Source organism: Kogia breviceps, chromosome 4 (assembly GCF_026419965.1).
Source record: "Kogia breviceps isolate mKogBre1 chromosome 4, mKogBre1 haplotype 1, whole genome shotgun sequence".
Classification (NCBI taxonomy): Eukaryota; Metazoa; Chordata; class Mammalia; order Artiodactyla; family Physeteridae; genus Kogia; species Kogia breviceps.
The window spans coordinates 59,227,425-59,248,531 of NC_081313.1; the positions used below are offsets into that span (position 1 = coordinate 59,227,425).

Consider the following 21,107-nt stretch of genomic DNA (forward strand, 5'->3'; position numbering starts at 1 on the left):
GCATGAGGTACAAAACATGGCATAAGGAACTGCAGAAGGAGGTTGTGAACGTGCCTTACGTGGCCTGCAGGTTTTCCGTAGCTCTTTACCTTGACTTTCACACATCTAGTTGGGAAAAAGAGGGTCCAGGTAAATACCATTTCAGTTGTGCCTTAGTCTTAATCCCCCTGAATTGCTCTGCATTTTAAAACCAGATAATGGAAAATGAAAGGAACTAAATAAAGTACATAAATAACAGCTAGTGTAAGTTTGAAAATAAGGCTTGTTTTGTATATGGCCTGGGAATTCAGATTTGGAAAATATCTGCCTGTAATTTAATTCATATTACATACTTAAAATTTTGAAACTAATTAGGTGTCTGTCATTTTATTTATATTATCTTTATAATATCTTTTGAAAAGGCCAACTTCATTTTTTAAGTATATGTGTCTTGAAACTAAAAATTTAATTTTTTCATCTGTATTTACCTTAATTTGGAAAACATTTATGTGTAATAAAATTATGAAATGGATGAGAAAGCTCTGTTGTTAATCTTAGTTTTTATAAATTTTACACTTCAACTGATTTCTCCTCCATTAAGCCTGGAAAGTAAAGTCTTCAATGGATATGTTCATAAGGACATTTTTAGTATCTGTATAGATTTAAGTGTATTTCACAGTTCATTTATGAAAAATGCAACTAAAATGAGATAATAACCAGATTAGTTTTTTTACTTTTTAATATTAACATTAGTTTACTGCCTTTTGATAATAATAAAGGCTTCTCGCTCTTAAACTTGGACCATGGTTAATCTGATTAGACCTTAAGAATTTATATATTTAAAGAAATATAACTTCCAGAAGTAATTTCTATTTATTTCAAATGTGCTCTTAGTAAAAGTGATACTTTATAAGCAAACAAGTCAAAATTAAAATCAACATTTGAAAGAAGAAAATTCAGATTATTTAACATTTGAAAAGTTCTTCCATGAATGAAAAAATTTTTTAGGCTTTTTTCCCATTCCAAAAGCAAAATTTATCTTTCAGGCATAATTGCTCTATGTTGCTTAACGCCTTTTTCCTTATTCCTAAATTCTAATTTAAGAAAGTTCTTTTTTTCCTCTAGAGATGAGTAAAGGAAAAAAACCTTTCATCTTTTTGAGAAAAAAGTACTGTGAACCTAATTCCAGTTCTGGGTTTCAATTAATTTCAGTACAAAAATTATTGATATTTACATAAGATATTTTGTTTTAAAATGTATACAGTGGAAATGGATAATATTCCTTTTAAGAAAAACTTAGAATCAGTGTTTTCTTTGGTAAACAGTTAAAAATATAAATGCTAACATTTCTGATCTTGGTTCTTAGAAAGAAAACTAAACTAGATTTGTTTTGTCTTTAGAAAGACTGTAGGGAAACCTAATTTATGAAGTATGTACTTTTTAAAATGAAGATGAATTACTGTTCCTGTTTATAATTTAGATAAACCAGGAAAGAAAGTTAATAAACTGCATGAGCAGGAACGATCCATCTCTCCTCTACTTTTTGAAGATAGTCCTCCTGATTTGCAGTCCCCAGGAAATCCTTTCCAAGTGAACTTTGAAGAACTGAATAATCTTCAAATACTCCAAAACTCAATTGTTTTTGGAACATCAGCTGAGGAAGTGGTAAAGGAAATTCGTTTCAGAATCGAGCAAAAAACTACACTGACAGCCAGTGCAGGTACTTAAAAGGATATTGACGGTTCCAGTAGTTATAATTTTCAGACTAGCTAACATAGTGTAATATTAGTAGTTTCTCACTATAAAGGGTAGAGTAACATTTTACTTAGCTGTTTTTTTATTAACTTCTGACAATTTACCTATTCAGAATACTGTGAACCTATAGGTAAATTGGAATTAAGCACAAAAGCCCATGTGTCCAAAGCAAACACTTATCATAAAGCTCATGTAGCTATCTTTTTTGAAACACAAAATATATTTTAATTGGTTTTGGACATAATACTTTGTTTTCCCTTTGAAGACTTACAGTGCAAGAGAGACCACAGATGTCCACACAAAATACGGATGAGACAGGAAACAACACCAACTAGCAACATAGCAATAGGATCATCTGGTGAAGGGAAAAAGAGCTTTACATATGCCAATAACTCATGAGGGTATCACTGTGTTTTAGCTTAGAAACTGATATTCATGAGGACCCTAGATTATCTTAAGAAAGCCATATTATGATTGGGTTAGTCTTTTCTTCCTATGCCAAAGCATGAGAATATGTAATAAATTTTAGAAAGATGTGTATAAAAATTGAACTATTTGATGACCATAGTTGAATATACCTATTTCAAGTTATCTTAATCATTAAGACACCTAGAAATTATAAAACACCTCTCTGAAAAGGGGTGATTTGCTTTGTGAGTAGCATAAAAAGGATACACACATTTCATTATCGTTTTAAATATACTGGAAACAGAATCTTTGATTTTTTTTTCCTTATGTGGATAATCTATACAGAAGACCTTTTCAAAGAGTAAACATCCATCCTAAATTATATTCTCGATCTTTTCTGTAAGACAGCCCTGTATTCCTACAAAATATAGTAAGTAAACTAATAATATCACTTAAACTCAGAAATTACTCTTAGACTTTAAAATACCATGGAGATTTAAATATTCCTCATTTCTGCTGCCACAATAACTAATACAATTCCTTTTCCTAAAACCATAGCAAGCCCTGGGGAGATAGATAGTAATCAAACGTTATTTTTAAAGTAGCATTCCACATCATTTCAGATTTTTGCATTTAATTTTTTTTCTGTGTTGTTATCACATATTTTAAAATCATACATATCATGTTCTTTGAGTCATGAGAGTGTTCTTCTTTTAAGGCATTGCACCAAATACAATGTTAGCGAAAGTATGCAGTGATAAGAATAAACCAAATGGACAATACCAAATTCTTCCTAATAGACAAGCTGTGATGGACTTCATCAAGGACTTACCCATTAGAAAGGTGAAATTGTCATCAATATATATACTCGGTGTTCTGAAGAAATACTATTTAGGATGATAGTAATCATTCTTTCAGAAAATTTTTAAAATGATAGCTAACAAGCAAGAATGATAATGGATGATTTAATTTGGACTTGAAGAAATCTTTCTGTGAAATCCTAAAAGTGAGGTTTAAGAAGCTTGTCTGTTAAAAAGTTTGTTGAAAAGATTTAGAATTTTAATTGTTTTTGACCAGAAAAAAAACCCAAATACTTTACCATCTTTAAGATGGTAAAATGATCCCTCAGGGATTATAGAAAGGGTATATTTTATTATTTTTTTACAGCTTCTAGATTGTTCTGCATATATATGCTTTCTAAAAAATAATAATTGCACTATACTCTATATGATGTTCTAGGGCTTGCTTTCCTGACTCAACATAATGTATATTAGTGACTCTAAATAAACATTTTCAACGCTCAGAAGAAAGACTATATCAAAATATATAACGTATAATGGCTACTGAATAGCTTAGTATATGTAAGATGTAGCTATAAAGCAGTGTTTTCCAATGTATTTTTAAGGTATGAATGGGTGTTCTGTTAAAAAACGTTCTGTGGTCAAAGAACTTTGGAATGTACCACCCTTGGTGGGTCACAAGAGATATTAATTTACTGAAGATTCATAATTCTTACAATAAAAAAGTTCATTTAAAGTTTGTTTATCCTAGAAACAGACTCATTGTTACAGAGAACAAACTGGTAGTTTCCAGAGGGGTGGGGGTGGGGAGTTGGGCAAAATAGGTAAAGAGGATTAAGAGGTACAAACTTGGAGTTATAAAAAAATGTCATGGGATGTAATGTACAGTATAGAGACTATAGTCAGTAATATAATAACTTTGTATGGTGACAGATGATTACTGGACTTATCGTGGTGATTGATTCATAACATATATAAATGTTGAATCACTGTGTTGTACACCTGAAACTAATATAATGTATGTCAACTATACTTCAATTTTAAAAAATTAAAAGGGAATAAAAAGTTGTTTATCCTACCATTCCCCAAGTTTATATGACCACAGAACTCTTTTTAAGATGCTTTTTTAAAATTCCATGAAATTTAAAATTTTTAATTTTCATGGAACACTAGTTTAGGAAATATAGTCAAAAAGTAACTAAAGCCGTTCTCTTGTGTGACTTTTGAAACTAGGCACATTATTTATACCTTTTATTAGTTATAAAATGTATGATGAGATTATAATATCATTTCTTATCTTAATTTTAAAATGTATTAATGATAAATTGATTCTTTTCTAGGTTTCTGGAATAGGAAAAGTTACAGAGAAAATGTTGAAGGCCCTTGGAATCATTACTTGTACAGAACTCTACCAACAGAGGGCATTACTTTCTCTCCTTTTCTCTGAAACATCTTGGCATTATTTCCTTCATATTTCCCTGGGTCTAGGTTCAACACACCTGGCAAGGTATCTGTATTTATAATTATTCTGCTTTTTCTTTATCATTTGCTGAAATAACAGTTTTCACCATTGAGATAGAGACTACAAGGGTAACATGTTTTAAATTTCTTTTAGGCTAGCTCAATTCAGAATATAATTTTTGAATTAGAGTCAAAAGATTGGATGTGAGAGAAAAGGAAAAGAGGAATAAAAAGTCTCTCCTAGGTTGTTGACTACAGCAGTTGGATAGAGGAGTAAGAGGAATGATGGGTGCTTTCTTTTCTGTACCTGCCTTGTTTTTGTTCAGAACGTAAGAATACTGGTGATCAGATTGTGGGGGTAAGAAAGATGGCTCATACTCCAGAACGCACCCTTTAAGCAAGTAGACTTAACGAGTCTTTGAAAGCCTTCATGAACTACCTGTACTTCTTCTCTTTTCCAGATTTGTAAATGATTCATTCATTCAGTACTGAGTACTTTGTGTTAGGCACTGTTCTAGGCACTGGGGATAATAGCGGTAAACAAGACAAAGTCCCGCCTTCATGGAGTTTTCAGAGTAGTGTGGGAAATAAAAAGTAACCAAATAAACAAACGGAGAAAGTAAGGCAGAGTGGGGGCATAGACGTTGATTTGGGGGTTAAGAGATGTGGTTGGCAGCGGTTCTCCAGAGGCAGAGACCTGAAGGGGCCAGCCATGCAAAGATCTAAGAGAAGAGGAAACGGCTAGAGGAGAGGCCCTGTGTTTCCTCCCTGCCACTCTTTCATCCAGGTCTTGAAAAGAAGGATCCCAGAGCTAGAAGGGTACACTATTTAGGGTAGGTGAAAAGAAGGCACTAAAAACAATGAAATGAAAATTAACACTGGGTACTATTTTTACGATTTTGTTATCATCTTGTTAGCCTGCCCTCAAAATAACTCTTTTATATTCGTATAGTTAAACTAAAGGAAAACAAGAAGATTACTGAGGAGGCATATAAAATAAGTTTGATTAACCAATTAGACCTGCTAAATCTTACAGAGATTGCAAGGCATGTGCTATTATTTTTCTCATCTCTCCATGCTCCTCATTCTTTCAAGTCCAGGTAGCTGACTTTGATCTTGAGTGGATATAATGAAAGATAAGAGAAAGACATTACAGTACTATAAATAATCCAGTATATGAAGGTGATGAGAAATAAAACTTTCTTCTTTAATCCAAAAATTATCCTCTTTTTATTTCCATAGTGCTTGAAAACAATATAGTTTTTAATATAACATAGCACATATTAATTAACCTGTGGTAGAGATGCAGGTAATGCTTTTAAGTGAAATTCATAGGTAATTTTTAACAGTATAAAATAGCAAACTTACCTTCCCTTCTATCTACATTCTCTGTTTCCCTAATTTGCTTTATTTTTTAATCTGTAGTACTTCTCCCCTACTAACCTGTTCCATATTTACTGCTGTGTTTATTTGTCTCCCTCCACTAAGATATGTTTCTTTGTAACTATTTTTTTTAACATTTATTTAATTTATTTATTTGGTTGCACTGAGTCTTAGTTGTGGCAGGCAGGCTCCTTTGTTGTGGCTTGCAGGCTCCTTAGTTGTGACATGCGAACTCTCAGTTGTGGCACACATGTGGGATCTAGTTCCCTGACCAGCGATCGAACCCAGGCCCTCTGCTTTGGGAGCACGGAGTTTTAACCACTGTGCCACCAGGGAAGTCCCTAAAATATAAGTTTCTTAAAGGTAGACACTTGGTCTGTTTTGTTGATTACTGTTATCTCCAAGGCCTAGAACAGTGCTTGATTCATAATTGGTTTGTGAAATATTAGGAAAATGAATAATCTACTTGTCATTTCAGCTTTTTGGTTTTAACTACTCCTACCAGAGCAGCTAGAAATCCAACCAAACTAGGTAGTTCAGATTCCCAATCATCGTCCTATTGCTGTATGGCAAATTTTTCCTGAGTTTCTATAGAGTGGTATAAGTGAATAATAAATAGGCTATCATTAATGTACTAGGCAAAAAACTAGATAATGGATATTAAATTATTTAAAATTTAATTATATCTTATAACTGCAAGCCATTATGCTACTACCTTCCGTTGGTTTATGTAAGTTGTGATTTTTTATATTCAGACTTTTAATGGAAACAATTTATAATATCATCCTGTTTTCAAATTTGTTCTCTTTGATAGATATAGACTTGATCCATCACACATGTAATTATATTAGCATATCTTTCTATATTCTTTGGTGATAGTTTTATTTTTAGATTAAAAAACTCACTGTATTTCATGATGTATAACTTTTAATCTAAAACATTGAGACCTCTAAAGGGTAACTGATGTAAAATCATCTTGGTTGACTAAAAGAAACTCAGTCTTCTTTGAGAAAGCAAATAAAAGCTTTTTTTTTTTAATTTCAAGGGATGGAGAGAGGAAAAGCATGAGTGTTGAGAGGTAATGTTTTGTTACTAATTATTCATAATTTGTATTATTTTAAACTAATTTTTAATTTTTAGTAAATTATCACTGAAATTTAAAAATCTATTTGCAAACCAAATAACAATTTTCAGCAGTTGGTACTCCTACAGTAAATATTCCAGTGCAATGCTTTATTATCTTTGCTTGCTATGCTCTCAATGGGGAAAAATTTAACTGCAGTTTATTTTTTAAAATGTTGGTTTTGTTCCTATTCAGTGAAAACCAAGCATTTTAGGATTCTAAATCTTAATTTCTAGGCTTATTTATAAGAAAAATTATACTGAATAGTTATTTGGGAAATTTAAGAAATGATGATGGAAATTCTTCCTGAAGTTCTTCAAATATTGGTGAATAACCATAGGCATCAAATAGTAAGATACCGATGAAAGAGAGCTTAGAGGTGATCTAGTTCAGTGGTTTACAATCTTGTTTGAAGTCAAATGAAATCTTGATGGAACCTTATTGTTTTGGGAAATATGTCATTGTTTGAAAAGTCCCTCACTTATCTCCTCAAAGATCCAAAGTTCCACTAAGACATTTAAGAACTGCGGACCTAGTATAAGGTTGTGTTCATTTTGCACATATATTATTCATGATCAGAAAAGCTGAATGACTTTTTTTGAATTTTATTTATTTATTTTTTATACAGCAGGTTCTTATTAGTTATCTATTTGATACATATTAGTGTATACATGTCAAGCCCCATCTCCCAGTTCATCCCACTGCCTCCACCCCACCCCCCCCGCTTTTCCCCCTTGGTGTCCATGTTTGTTCTCTATTTCTGCCTTGCAAACCAGTTCATCTGTACCATTTTTCTAGATTCCACATATATGTGTTTATATACGATATTTGTTTTTCTCTTTCTGACTTACTTCACTCTGTATGACAGTCTCTAGGTCTATCCACATCTCTACAAATGACCCAATTTCATTCCTTTTTATGGCTGAGTAATATTCCATTGTATATATGTACCACATCTTCTTTATCCATTCATTTGTGGATGGACATTTAGGTTGTTTCCATGACCTGGCTATTGTAAATAGTGCTGCTATGAACATTGGGTTGCATTTGTCTTTTTGAATTCTGGTTTTCTCTGGGTATATGCCCAGTAGTGGGATTGCTGGGTCATATGGTAATTCTATTTTTAGTTTTTTAAGGAACCTCCATACGGTTCTCCATAGTGGCTGTATCAATTTATATTCCCACCAACAGTGCAAGGGGGTTCCCTAGAAAAGGTGAATGACTTACAAGACAACACTCTCAGTAAATGACTTTGATAAAAATTGCTGTTTTAGGCTGTGATTTACATAAAAGCAATCAAAGGAAAAGAGGGGAAAAAAGCATCCAAAAGTGAGATAGTATCGTCCTATTTAATGATTTTTTTCTTCTATTTTGTCTTTTGTTATTGAGAACATTGCTTGCTGTACAAGAATATTAATATTAACTAATATTAATATTTCTTAAGAAAGGGCCACCAAACCAATAGAAAAAAGTGAACAAAGATCTAATTAGTTAACAGAAAAGACAGTACAAATGACTTTATAAACATGTGAAAATAATCTCAGTCTCCTTATAATTTAAGAAATTCAGATTGAAAATTCTCTGAGATAGCATTTTTCACTAATCAAGTTGGCAAAGATGCACACTCTATTGGCAAGACGATGGGAGTGAAAAAGCTATTAAACTCTAAAGGAGGGTGTACTAGTTTCTTATTGGTGGTACAACTAATTACCACAAATTTATTCTCTTACAGTTCTGAAGGTCAGAAGTCCTAAAATTAAGGTGTCATCAGGGTTGCATTCCTTCTAGAGGCCCCAGAGGAGAATCCATTTCCTTACTAAAAGCTTCTAGAGGCTTCTTGCATTCTTTGGCTCACGGCCCAATTCTCTATCTTCAACTCTCACATTTTGTCTTTCTTTGACTCTTACCCTCCTGCCTCCTTCTTACAAGGACCCTTGAGATTACATTGGACCTACCTGGATAATTCAGGATAATTGCCCCATCTTAATTTAACCACATCTGTAAAGTTCATTTTACCATGTAAAGTACTAGATTCTGAGAGATTAGGATTTGAACATCTTCGGGGACCATTATTTTGCCTACCACAGGGGACAAGCAATTTGGCAGTATCTATCAAGATCACAGATACACATGTACTTTGATCCCACAGTTCTTTTTCTAGGCATTCATTCCACTGGTGTAATCACATGTCATTTTACATGTATACATGGTTATGCACTTCATTTTTTTTGTGTGATAGCAAAAGATTGGAAATAAGTTTCTACAAATAGAGGATTGGTTAAATGATCTTACATCTTTAAATTAGAATTTATGCTGCCATATATAAATGAAATTATTTACTTATATGGAACTCTCACCAGGATGAATGAGAAAAGCAAAGTGGTAAATAATGTATCTAATATTCTACTGTTTATATAGGGGAAATGTTTGCTTTTATATGCATACAGTATTCTAGAGGAATAAATAATGAATAGGAAGCTGGCAATATTGGTTGCCACTAGGGAAGAAAACTGGGTAGCTGGGAATAGTTAGAAGGGGGACTTTTCACTGAATGACTATTCAGGGTTTGCTCGGGCTTTTTTACTGGTTACCTCACTCTCTCTTTAGTGTCTTTATGTTAATATGACCTTTCAATACCCTTGTGCAGATGAAGTCACAAGTTCTACATTTAATCTTACCAGCCCTCCATTTCCGGTTGCCTATTAGATGACTTTATGTAGGTGCCACGAACCAACCCCATAAATCTACTCGAAGATAATTCGCTTACAGAAAATACACATGCAGTAATTGGAATATTGTTCTCATTTGTACTTTCTTAAGATAATCCTCTGTAGCAGAGTCTGTATACATATGTATCCTAACGTTTTGTAAGTTTTGAGGACATTATCCGTATATGTTGGTGACTTTAATCATCTTTTAAAAAATATTGTAGAGAGCAAATGCACCTTTGCTAATCAGTTTAGCTATAAACAATCTTCCATTATTTAAGAAGATCTTGGATGTTTTTACTTAATCATATCTTAGTTCATCTGAAAACTTTATTCTGTACTGTAAAAAATATAACTTAATGCTAGGCCATTTACATGTACTATATCATTTCTAAAGTATACTGAATTGTAGTTTACTTTGTGCACCAAAATCATTCTTGCCTTTCTAGAACATTCAGTGAGATAAGTAAAGCAGAAGAACAGTATAGCTTGTGCCAAGAACTTTGCAGTGAACTTGCTCAAGATCTGCAGAAAGAAGGACTTAAGGTACTTTATTTTTATGCAGTGTTCTTAGTTTTCTAAATTTTTAATAATAAAAAGCTACCTTAAACTAAGAGTTAGATTTTGCATTTAAATACAAATTGGGATGTGTCAGAAAAGAGAGTTCTTGTCCTCAATAGAGACAGATTGAATTCTGACCCTTACCTGAGGCCTAGGATGAGGTCATTTTATGAGAAGCAACTTATGAGGCTGGAGTGGTTCCAGTATAATTCCAGAGAAGTTTATATTACCTTGGGAGTACATTTGAATAAGTTCAAAATCAGAGTTATATTGGTAGTAAAGAATAAGGGATAGGGAAGAATTTCCCTAGAACTGTGTATAAATGCCTTTCCAATTATCCTTTAATGTCATTGTCAGGTAGACAGTGACCTTCTGGAATAGGCATTTTGTTTCAAGGCCTTAATCCAGGTTGCTTAACACATTGAGAACAAAACCTGGAAGGCTTTGAACTTTGTATTTTATAATCTTCACTCACAACAGTCCATGTTTAGTATTTTTCCAACATTCTCAAAACAGAGGTAGAGTTATTACAAAGTATAATAAAAAAGCTATAAAAAGTTATTACAAAGAAAGGGATATCTGATGAATATTTTTTTATAATCCTTCTCTGTTGTACCTCAAATATATAGAGTTCTTTTTAAAAAAATTTTTAAATAAACTTAATTTTAGAATCATTTCAGGTTTATAGAATAGTTACAAGGATAATATAGAGATTTCCAGTATACCCAGTTTCCCTCATTATTAGCATCTTATATTATCACAGTACATTTGCAAAACTAAGAAACTGACACTAACACATTTCTGTTAACTAAATCCAGACAGTATTTTTGTTTTACCTGTTTTTTTCCATTCATGTCCTTCCTCTCTTCGTTCCAGGGTTCAGTCCAGGGAACCACATTGCATTTAGTTGTCATGTCTTCCCAGTTTCCTCTAGTCTGTGACAGTTTCTCTGTATTTCCTTGTTTTTCATGACCTTGACAGTCTTGAGGGATACTAGCCAGGTATACTGCAGAATGTCTTCCAATCTGGGTTTGTCTGATGATTTTCATATGATTAGACCAGAGTTATAGGTTTTTAGAAAGAATACCACAGAAATGAAGTATCCTTCTCATCACATCCCATCAAGGTATATGATAGCCACATGATATCACAGGTGAGAATAACCATCCTCACTTGGTTAAAGTAGTGTTTGCTAGGCTTCTCCACTGTGAAATTACTATTTTTCCCTTTCTATACTCTTTTCTTTGGAAGTGAGTCAATAAGCCTAACCTACACTCACAACCTCCAGGAGGTAGCAAAATATACATAACAAAATTTACTGTTTTAACTTGCTAAGTATACATTTTAGTGGCATTAAATACATTCAGATTGTACAACCATCAATACTTTTGATCTCCAGAACTTTTTCATTATCCCAAAGTGAAACTCTGTATCCATTAAGCAATAACTGTGAAGGAGTTCTAACACGTAAATTTAACATAATATCTGGCATATAGTAGGCACACAATAAGTGTGAGCTGTCCAGAAGATCTTTTCAATGAGTCCCCTCAGAAAGATTTTTTTTCCTATCTTTTTAGGTACTGAATTAACCTCAAAAAAAGAATCAGTAAAAAGAAAAGTAATCAGTTAACTTTGCCCTTTATATAAAAGTCTTTTATAAAAAGTCAGTTGGGGGCTTCCCTGGTGGCGCAGTGGTTGAGAGTCCTCCTGCCGATGCAGGGGACACGGGTTCGTGCCCCGGTCCGGGAAGATCCCACATGCCACAGAGCGGCTGGGCCCGTGAGCCATGGCCGCTGAGCCTGTGCATCCAAAGTCAGTTGGGGAGGGAAGTAATAATTACTGACTAAAATGGGATTTTTAGATTACTTATGGATTTCAGTTATTCTTTATGACAATTTTCATTACCATGTTTTTTTTTGTAATTGTAATAGTTAATATTTATTGCCATTTAATATATGTCAGGCACTGTTTTAGGGTCTTTATTTAATGAATGTTGATCTTTAACATTGAATGATCTCAACCCCAAAGAATTAAAATTGTAAGTTTAGTGTTTTGCCGTTATAAGGCCTGTCAACTAGTGTGTCATTGGAGTTCTTCCTTCCTAGAAATTTCTCTTATATAGAAACTATTATATGATGCAGTTGACAAACATAGGGAAGGGAGTGTGGTTACGAAAACTCTATGATCAGCCCCTAGACCATTAAAGATTGAGTTATTATTTTATAACATAAGCCAAAATTGTGTTTGTTTTTGCTGTCTTTCATTAGTGTTTTGTTTAGGCACAGAGGGTAGGGCAACAACTCCTCCTCCTCCTCCTCCAAAAGCTCCACATTACCATGTTTTTCTAAATAATTGATTATACTTCCATACTCTGTGTACATAGAGACCTTTCTGAATTTTTCTAACCTGTAAAATAACTTTTTTCTGGAAGTTAAAGAGCCATATATAATAATGTATTCTGTTTGTTACAGGGTAGAACTGTTACCATTAAGCTAAAGAATGTGAATTTTGAAGTAAAAACTCGTGCATCTACAGTTTCATCTGTTGTTTCTACTGCAGAAGAAATATTTGCTATTGCTAAAGAATTGCTAAGAACAGAAATTGATGCTGATTTTCCACATCCCTTGAGATTAAGACTTATGGGTATGACTTTTCTTTACTTGTTTTTCCTTAAATCTGCTAGACTTTTCCATAGATTCAACTTGGGAAATAGTCTCGCCTCCATTTTATTTCTTAAACCTGTTTAGGAAGTTGTACTTATGCTACTGCCATTTTTCTTGATTCTTAGAACCTGATGCATGTGAAGCCACAATCATTAGTTTAATTCCAGTAAGAACCAGTTAAAGTCGTTCTTTTCCTTACTATTACTGAAATCCTTGGGGTTAGGTATCTTTCAAAATTTTAAACTTTTCAGATTTTAGAAAGCAAATTCAGTGCATGTTGAGTATGTTGTATAATACTCCTTTGGGATCTGAAGCAGCACTTCATGATCAAACACATTATTATTTTTGTAGCAAAACAAAAAAATATTCACAGTGAGTTGTAAAGACTCTCAATAGTCTCACACCAATCTTGTCATCAATTACCATTTGTTGCTTACAATTTTCAGAGCTTTTTGGATTTCAGAATTACAGATAAGGGATTGTGGCACTATAAAACCACATTTCTAGCCATCACATGGTAAAAAAAGACAAACAAACCATGTTTCCAAAGTGAACGAGTGAGAGAATGTTTAGTGATAAGCACTCCAAATGCCAACTTTACTGCTAAGAATGGGTCATTAGCCATACTTTCACATATGGAAAATAGCACACACTGAAGTCAATTTGAATAAACTATGTTAACTAAAAGAGCTAAAGAGTGGATGTTAATAGCAGCTTTATTTATAATTGCCAAAACTTGGAAGCAATCAAAATGTCCTCCAGTAGTAGGTGAATGGAAATTGTGGTACATCTAGACAACAGAATATTATTCAGCACATAAAAGAAATGAGCTATTGGAGTAGAGGGTGGGGGAGAAGAAAAGAAATGAGCTGTCAAGCCATGAAAAGACATGGAGGAAACTTATGTATTGTTAACCGAAAGAAGCCAATCTGAAAAGGCTACATCCTGTATGATTCCAATGTATGACATTCTGGAAAAGGCAAAACTATGGAGATACTAAAAAGATCAGTGGTTGTCAAGGGTAGGGGGAGGGAGGAATAGGCAGAGCACAGAGGATTTTTAGGGTAGTGAAACTATTCTGTATGATGCTATAATGGTGGATACATGTCATTGTACATTTGTCAAAACCCATAGAATGTACAACATCAAGAGTGAACCCTAATGTAAACTATGAACTTTGAGTAATAATGTCGTGTCAGTATAGATTCATTGATTGTAACAAATGTACCACTCTGATGTAGGATGTTGATAGTGGAGGAGGAGTGCATGTGTGGGGCAGGTAGTATACGGGAACTCTGCACTTGCTACTCAACTTTGCTGAGAACCTAAAATTGCTCTAAAAAATAGCGCCTGTTGCAAAAAAGGGAGCTAAAGAATATATGCAATTGACTCCAATAAGTTACTCGCTATTTAATGGTATCATGTGTCAGGTATTAACTGAAAGACCTATATAATCATGCTAACTCCAGTAGATACTTAACTATTTAGTATACCCAGCTTTATAAAGGAAGTTAATTTCTACTCATAATACCACCTTTGAAAAAACATCCTTTAATTCAGAAAATACAGTGTTGCTTATTATTTTTGGCTAAACAGCCTTTTTCATATATGTTGTAATATTATGCAAAATGTCTTTATTGAATTTGAAATGGATTAATTACGGTTGGTTTAATTTAGGGGTGCGGCTATCTAGTTTTCCCAATGAAGAGGAGAAGAAACACCAACAAAGGAGCATTATTGGCTTCTTACAGCCTGGAAACCAAGCTCTGTCAGCCACCAGGTGTATCCTAGAGAAAACTGACAAAGATCAGTTTCTAAAACCTCTAGAAATGTCTCATAAGAAGAGTTTCTTTGATAAAAAACGATCTGAAAGGAATTGGAGCTACCAGGACACATTTAAATGTGAAACTGTAGATAAACAAAGTTTACAGACATCACAATCCTTCCAAGTTTTAAAGAAGAGGATGAATGAGAATTTAGAAACATTGGAGAATTCAGATAACTGTCAGGTATTTACCTGTCCTGTTTGCTTCAGGGAGCAAGGAAGCATCAGTCTGGAAGCCTTTAATAAACACGTAGATGCATGTCTTGATGGACCTTCCATCAGTGGAAACTCTAAAATGTCTTCACGTTCACATGCTTCATCTACAGAAGTGAATGAGAAAGAAAATGTACATGATTCTGTTTCTGTCTGTGAGAAGCAGGATTATGAAACTCATCAGAAGAATACAGAGATCATATCAGTAGATTCTGTAGAGTTGGCAGAGACTACTGGTAATCCATCTAATACAGAAGGTGTAGATGCTCTAAGTAATAAGCACAGCGAAGAGGAATGTTCTAGTCTTCCAAGCAAATCGTTTAATATGGAGCACTGTCCTCAGAATTGTTGCGCTGTTTCACTGGAAAATGAAGGTGTTGCATCATTAAGAAGGAAAGAGCCCCTACAACCTTATTTATATGAAGTGATCAGTGACCAAGTCCTCATTTGTCCTGTTTGTAACCTAGAACAAAAGACTTCAGATCTTACCCTATTCAATGTGCATGTAGATGTTTGCTTAAATAAAGGCATTATCCAGGAACTGAGAAAGGATAAGTTTAATCCAGTTAACCAACCCAAAGAAAGCACCGCAAATACTGGTGAGTTTACAGTTATTTTAAAGAACTTGATTTTCTAGGAATGTTTTATTAAAATTGAGATTGTTGTTAAATCTGAAACATATACCTTGAAAGGGATAGACCATGTACGCTGCCATTTAGGAAAATGTTAGTTATCTTAACGGTGGGTTAGAATTAGCTGAAGACATTAGATTTTAAATTTTGGGAAACCTCTGGTTTGGGCTTGATTTAGCACAGAATGAACTAAAAGGTTTAGGGACCTGAGTGATCTAATCAAAACAGAAATTCCTTCAGAGAACACTTGCCAAGGCACAGTGGTAAATTAACTATAATTATATAGCCAAAAAGCCTCTTTAACTTGTTTTTTGGTAGTTCTGACTCTAACCCAACTTCAAAATCAGCTGTAATGCTAATGAAACCAGTAAATTACAAAGAAATTATGCTATACATTAGTTTCTGGTATATATAAATTCGAACAATGTAGTACCAAGGAGGTTTTTATTATCTTTAATCAGTCAACCGTAACTCTTTAAATTTTTAGAAAACTTTTAAATTAATTCATGTTATTCATTGTGGAATTTTTTCCCTCTAAAGATAACTCAGGCAAAGTACAGAAGATTGGAACAAAAGCAAACAGGTATGGCTAATGTGAGTTTTAATAAAGCTGGCTATGAAATTGTTATATTTTGAGATCTGATTTTTAAGAAATGTTAAAATTTGCTTTTAGAAATCATTAAATAAAAGTTTTAAAATCAGTTATTTGCATAAACAATTTTTTAAATCTCTTCATGCAGTTTATTATTTTATATTTTTTTGTTTTTTGTTTTGTAGTTCTTCATGCATTTTAATTGCCTGTTCCTTTTTTTTTCCAGGCCAGGACTGATGACAAAGTACTCAGCATCAAAGAAAACAAAACCAAACAGTCCCAGACACACCCTTGATGTATTTTTTAAATGAACGTTGAACATTTTTTCATTAATTTTTGATTGAAACTTGTTATTTTACAATCAATGAATGTATTCTTCCCCATTCCAGGCCTACAGATTCATTGAGTGAAAGGCAAGTGCAATAAGCCCTCCCCAAATGACATTTCCTTTATATGAATTTGGAATATATACTAATTTACTTCTGTATATTTTTTTGATAACAATGAGAATTTCACTTCCATTATACTTCAGTTGGAAATCAGTCCTGTTAGAGATAATTTTAAAATGAGAAGTTAGGAATGGGATCAGGAAGTGATTTCTTTCTTTATTATGTTTTATAATGAATATAAAAACTTAACATTTATAAGAGTTCTCAGAAGTTCAGATAAACCTATCTGAATTTTTCAGCACTTAACCACTTTGTTGGCACTGGACTGCTATGTTTGATCTTAGTATCTTCTACAACTTTGTATAATTATATTTTAACTCCTAGTATCTTCAGATACCTCATGAACATTCATAATTAGTACTTATCTTGAGTTCTATGAAGAGTATTAGCTTAGCAGAACTAGCATGAGTGGTTTTGTTACCTTCAGGAAAATAATGTCAGAGTATTATTTGCTATGTCAAAAGAATTTTTGTTTAAAATATGATTATTCATTTGATTTTTTTAATTTAAAATTTCTTTAATGAATAAGCACTTGGTTCACTTTAAAAAATATTTAGTCTAAGATTCAAGGTAATTATTTTATCTAGGACTTTTAAATAGCAATATTTCATTCCTTGGCAGTTATATTTGCACTTCACAAAAATCTGTAAAAAAGGATAAATTGTACACTCACTTCATTTTTATTATGACCTTCTAGAGAAGAATGTGCAATTCAAAAGATTAATGTGTGTTAAAACACCTCATTTATCTTAGTTATATTTCTATCATGTTTTCATTAATATTTGCAAAAGAAGACAGCTTAACAGTAGTTAGCTTAAGTAGTTGCTCTAAATATTTTTGTGCTATCAATAGAGGAGTTTTTATCAAAAAAACAATTATTTAATTGAAACATGAAGATGGAACCCATTTTCTATTACTGCTTTAAGGAACTGAATCTTTTGTTCTCATATTTTTCTCTTTTCATATTTTATAGCTCATTACCTAAATGTATAAAGACAGTGTTTTAGGAATAGCGTAAATTAGGATCTCGCACAACCTTTGGCCAAAGTGGTAATTTCACTTTAAATTACTAGATGGTTTAAAATTAGGCTTAATGTTTATTAACGTACCAATTTCATGCCTAATATTATTATATGCTATGGTGAATACCTAGTTGTAGAGCTACGCTTCTTGATTGTGTGATTTACTTACATTAATTCTCTACAAAATTAAGTTCAATGAAGCACTGATTTAATGTATTGAAAAGTAGATAGCACCATATTTGTTCTTTTCTGTTCCATCTTGTTTCAAGTTCATTTTTATTGTGTTTTCAACATTAGAGTGAATACTAAATTATTTTCACTTAGATGATTCATTTAATTGAATGTTATTATTTAGTAATATTTAATAAAAATTTAAAATGAAATTTTAAATGTTTAATCTTTAGCCAGTAGAAATGGTTTCCTTACTTTTCCACTCTTTTCCCACCTCTGTTGCTTTTACTCTTATTTTCTTTGCCCAGAATTTTCTCCACATCCTTTTCTGTTTTATCTAATAATCCAACTCATTTTCTTTTTATTATAATTTTGTTTGGGGGCATTCAAAGAAAATACAACAAAACCACAAAGAATAAGCACCTATAATCTTACCTATTTAGAGGGTCAGAATATAGGGAACCACCTGGGAGAACATATTTGCAACACATATAATTGGCAAAATACTAGTATCCAGTATATATATAATCCAGAATATACAAATGATTCCTATGAATCATTAAGAAAAAGACAGACAGCCAATAGAAATTTGGACAAGTGTTTAGATGGCACTTTTCATAGAAAGAAATCCAAAAGGCCAAGAAACATGAAAACATCCTCAGCCATTTTAGTAATAGGGAAATGAAAAAAAACAAACCACAAAGAGGTATTGTAATACCTTTTTCAGATTCACAAAAATGAAAGGATCCAATGATATTAAGTTTTGGTGATGATATGGAGCAATATGAACTCTTACTCTGAAAACAATCTCTTTGGAAAACTGTTTGTCCTTCTTTAGTAACTCTGAAGATGTACACACTCAACACCCCAGCAACTGCACTCCTAAATATCCGCCTTTGCTGGTTATCTTCCATTTGCCCTCCTGATTTTACTCTGTGCCCTCCACCCTGCTCTTTAAGTTCAGTGAGGCATCATGGCAGCGGAGAGCCACTGCAGAAGGTTTCTGGGAGGAAAGAAGATGAAGTTGTTTATTTATTCCCTCATATACCTTTTGGAAGAATCATGTCAAGCTGGTTAAGTCCCTTGACGAAAGGTCACAGCTTCTTCATATGTCATTTTCTGCTCTCTCTCCAGGTTCTGATAATCCTTTCCTTGCCCTCACCCCTTCATCCTAGGGGTGGCAACAGAGCCTTGCCCTTATTAGCCCTGAGGTGCTGCCCTATCTTTTGGGGTTTCCCCACACCCTGCCCACACCTTTGTAAATGGTCCCTTTCTTAAAAGTCATCTCAAAATACAATTTTTTTCCTGCCAGAGCCATAACTGATACAATGTCTTGAAAAAACTATTGAACATGTTTTTTAGGAAGCATGTCCAAGAATGCACATAGCAGCACTGTAATAGCCAAAAAATGGAAATAAACCAAATATTCAGCACTGGTAGAATGGTTAGATTCTACCATTGTATATTCATGTAGATTCAAACAATAGAATTCTGCACAGTGGTGAAAATGAAGGAAATAGCTAATCAGAAGGTGGATGAATATCACAAATATAATGTGGAGCAAAAGAAGCAAATCATAGAAGGATGCCATCAGCATGATTCCATTTATATAGTTCAAAACAGCATATATTGCTTTAAGGATGTATTCATATGAGATCAAATTATTAAGAGAAGCAAGTATATTGTTGTCCCCAAAGTTAGAATAATGACTTCCTCTGTGGGGAGAAAAGGGAATGTGATTGAGAAATGGCACATGGAGCTGCTGACAGTCTTCTATTGTCTTGGGTGGTGACTGCATGGATGTTTATTTTAAAAATATTATTTAAACTGCATGTATGTATTTTATAGATTCTTGTTCGTATGTGACCTATATCACGATAAAGTAAAACCAAAAAAATGGCAGGAACCGCTTTCCTTAGTAAGGTGATGTTCTCCTTATCTCTGCAGGCTACTAGCTTCAACAGAGAAAAAGTACATTTCTCTCTGCTAGGACTTTGCTGAACACAGCAAGAAAGAGTCGTCCCATGACAACATTTTGAGTTTTTCTCCTAATGTTTCCCCTAATGCTACAGCCTCAATCAGCATTTGGTCTGCTCTCCAAAGTCAAATTACCAAAGTTGAGAATTTGACCAATTATTTTATCATCTCCAAACAAGTCACCAGCTTCCCAACCTGTGATATATATCGCCACTCCTCAAAGCCCCTCCCTCAAACACTAAGCCAATTCTGTATATTAGATTTTGTTATTTTCAGCACCCTGCTTTCTGTGTCACTTCAGAATTTTACTTCAGCTGTGAATTACAGAGACCCAATCAGTGTCTTAAAAAAAAAAAAATCAATTCTAGTGTTCCCACGAAACACAAATTTCATTGGTTAACTTTGGCTCGATAGTTCAAAGATGGGTGTTCACAGTCTGATTTTCTTGGCCTCACATGGCCAACTTCTGGCCAACTTCTGGCCGCAAGATGGATGGACTTTTCAATATCCAGCCTTACACATGAGTTCCAGGTAGGAAGATGAGGAAGTAAAAAAGACAAAAGGGCAAGTCTGTCCGACTTTAAGGAGCTTTCTTGGAAGCGCCACATAACAATTTCCACTTCTATCTCATTGACCAAACAGTGTCAGGTGGCTTCCCCATATTAAAGGGAACCTGGAAATGTAGTTTTTAGCTGGCTACGTTGCTACACCCAAAGAAAAACAGGTTCTGTTAGTAAATTGTGCCTCACCTATTAAAAAAATACTATACAACTTTATTATCAGATGATGTGTTTGTCTACATTTTTAAAAATCTACATTTAGGACTTCCCTGATGGTTCAGTGGTTAAGAGTCGTGCTCCCACTGCAGGGAGCATGAGTTCAATCCCTGGTCAGGGAAGATCCCACATGCTGTGCAGCGCAGCCAAAAAAAAAAAAATCAACATTTAATTAAAAAGTTCGGGCTTCCCTGGTGGCGCAGTGGTTGAGAGTCCGCCTGCCGATGCAGGGGACATGGGTTCGTGCCCTGGTCCGGGAAGATCCCACATGCCGCGGAGCGGCTGGGCCCGTGGGCCGTGGCCGCTGAGCCTGCGTGTCCGGAGCCTGTGCTCCGCAACGAGAGAGGTCACAACAGTGCGAGGCCCGCGTACCGCAAAAAAAAAAAAGTTCAACAAGCTTATGGCTACAAGATCAATGTACAAAATCAGTAGCCTTCCTGTACAACAGTAATAACCAATTAGAAAACATAAAAATAATCTCTTTCATGACAACAATCTATAAGGGACCTAAAGGGGCAGTGGGTTGGGGCGGGGCGGATATCTATCAAAATAGGTGCAAGTACTTAGGAACTACAAAATATTATTGAAAGACAAGCAGTCTGAGTAAAT

General features: G+C 33.9%; 1 protein-coding gene across 5 annotated transcripts in view; it reads left to right on the top strand.

Annotated features, from left to right (window-relative positions):
- Positions 1–19,649, top strand: part of POLK (DNA polymerase kappa) — a 78,155-nt gene extending 58,506 nt beyond the window's left edge. For 2 of the 5 annotated variants that reach the window (XM_067031164.1, XM_059062745.2), the window contains 9 exons: positions 1,460–1,699; positions 2,861–2,985; positions 4,283–4,449; positions 6,832–6,864; positions 10,067–10,163; positions 12,650–12,821; positions 14,519–15,478; positions 16,052–16,094; positions 16,330–17,948. In XM_067031164.1, coding sequence (XP_066887265.1) covers positions 1,460–1,699; positions 2,861–2,985; positions 4,283–4,449; positions 6,832–6,864; positions 10,067–10,163; positions 12,650–12,821; positions 14,519–15,478; positions 16,052–16,094; positions 16,330–16,414 — 1,922 coding nt within the window. In that variant the 3' untranslated portion in view covers positions 16,415–17,948. Of the gene's footprint in view, positions 1–1,459; positions 1,700–2,860; positions 2,986–4,282; positions 4,450–6,831; positions 6,865–10,066; positions 10,164–12,649; positions 12,822–14,518; positions 15,479–16,051; positions 16,095–16,329 lie in introns of all 5 variants that reach the window. The other 3 variants (XM_059062744.2, XM_059062747.2, XM_067031165.1) reach the window with 3 other exon arrangements.
- Positions 19,650–21,107: the final 1,458 nt, after the last annotated feature.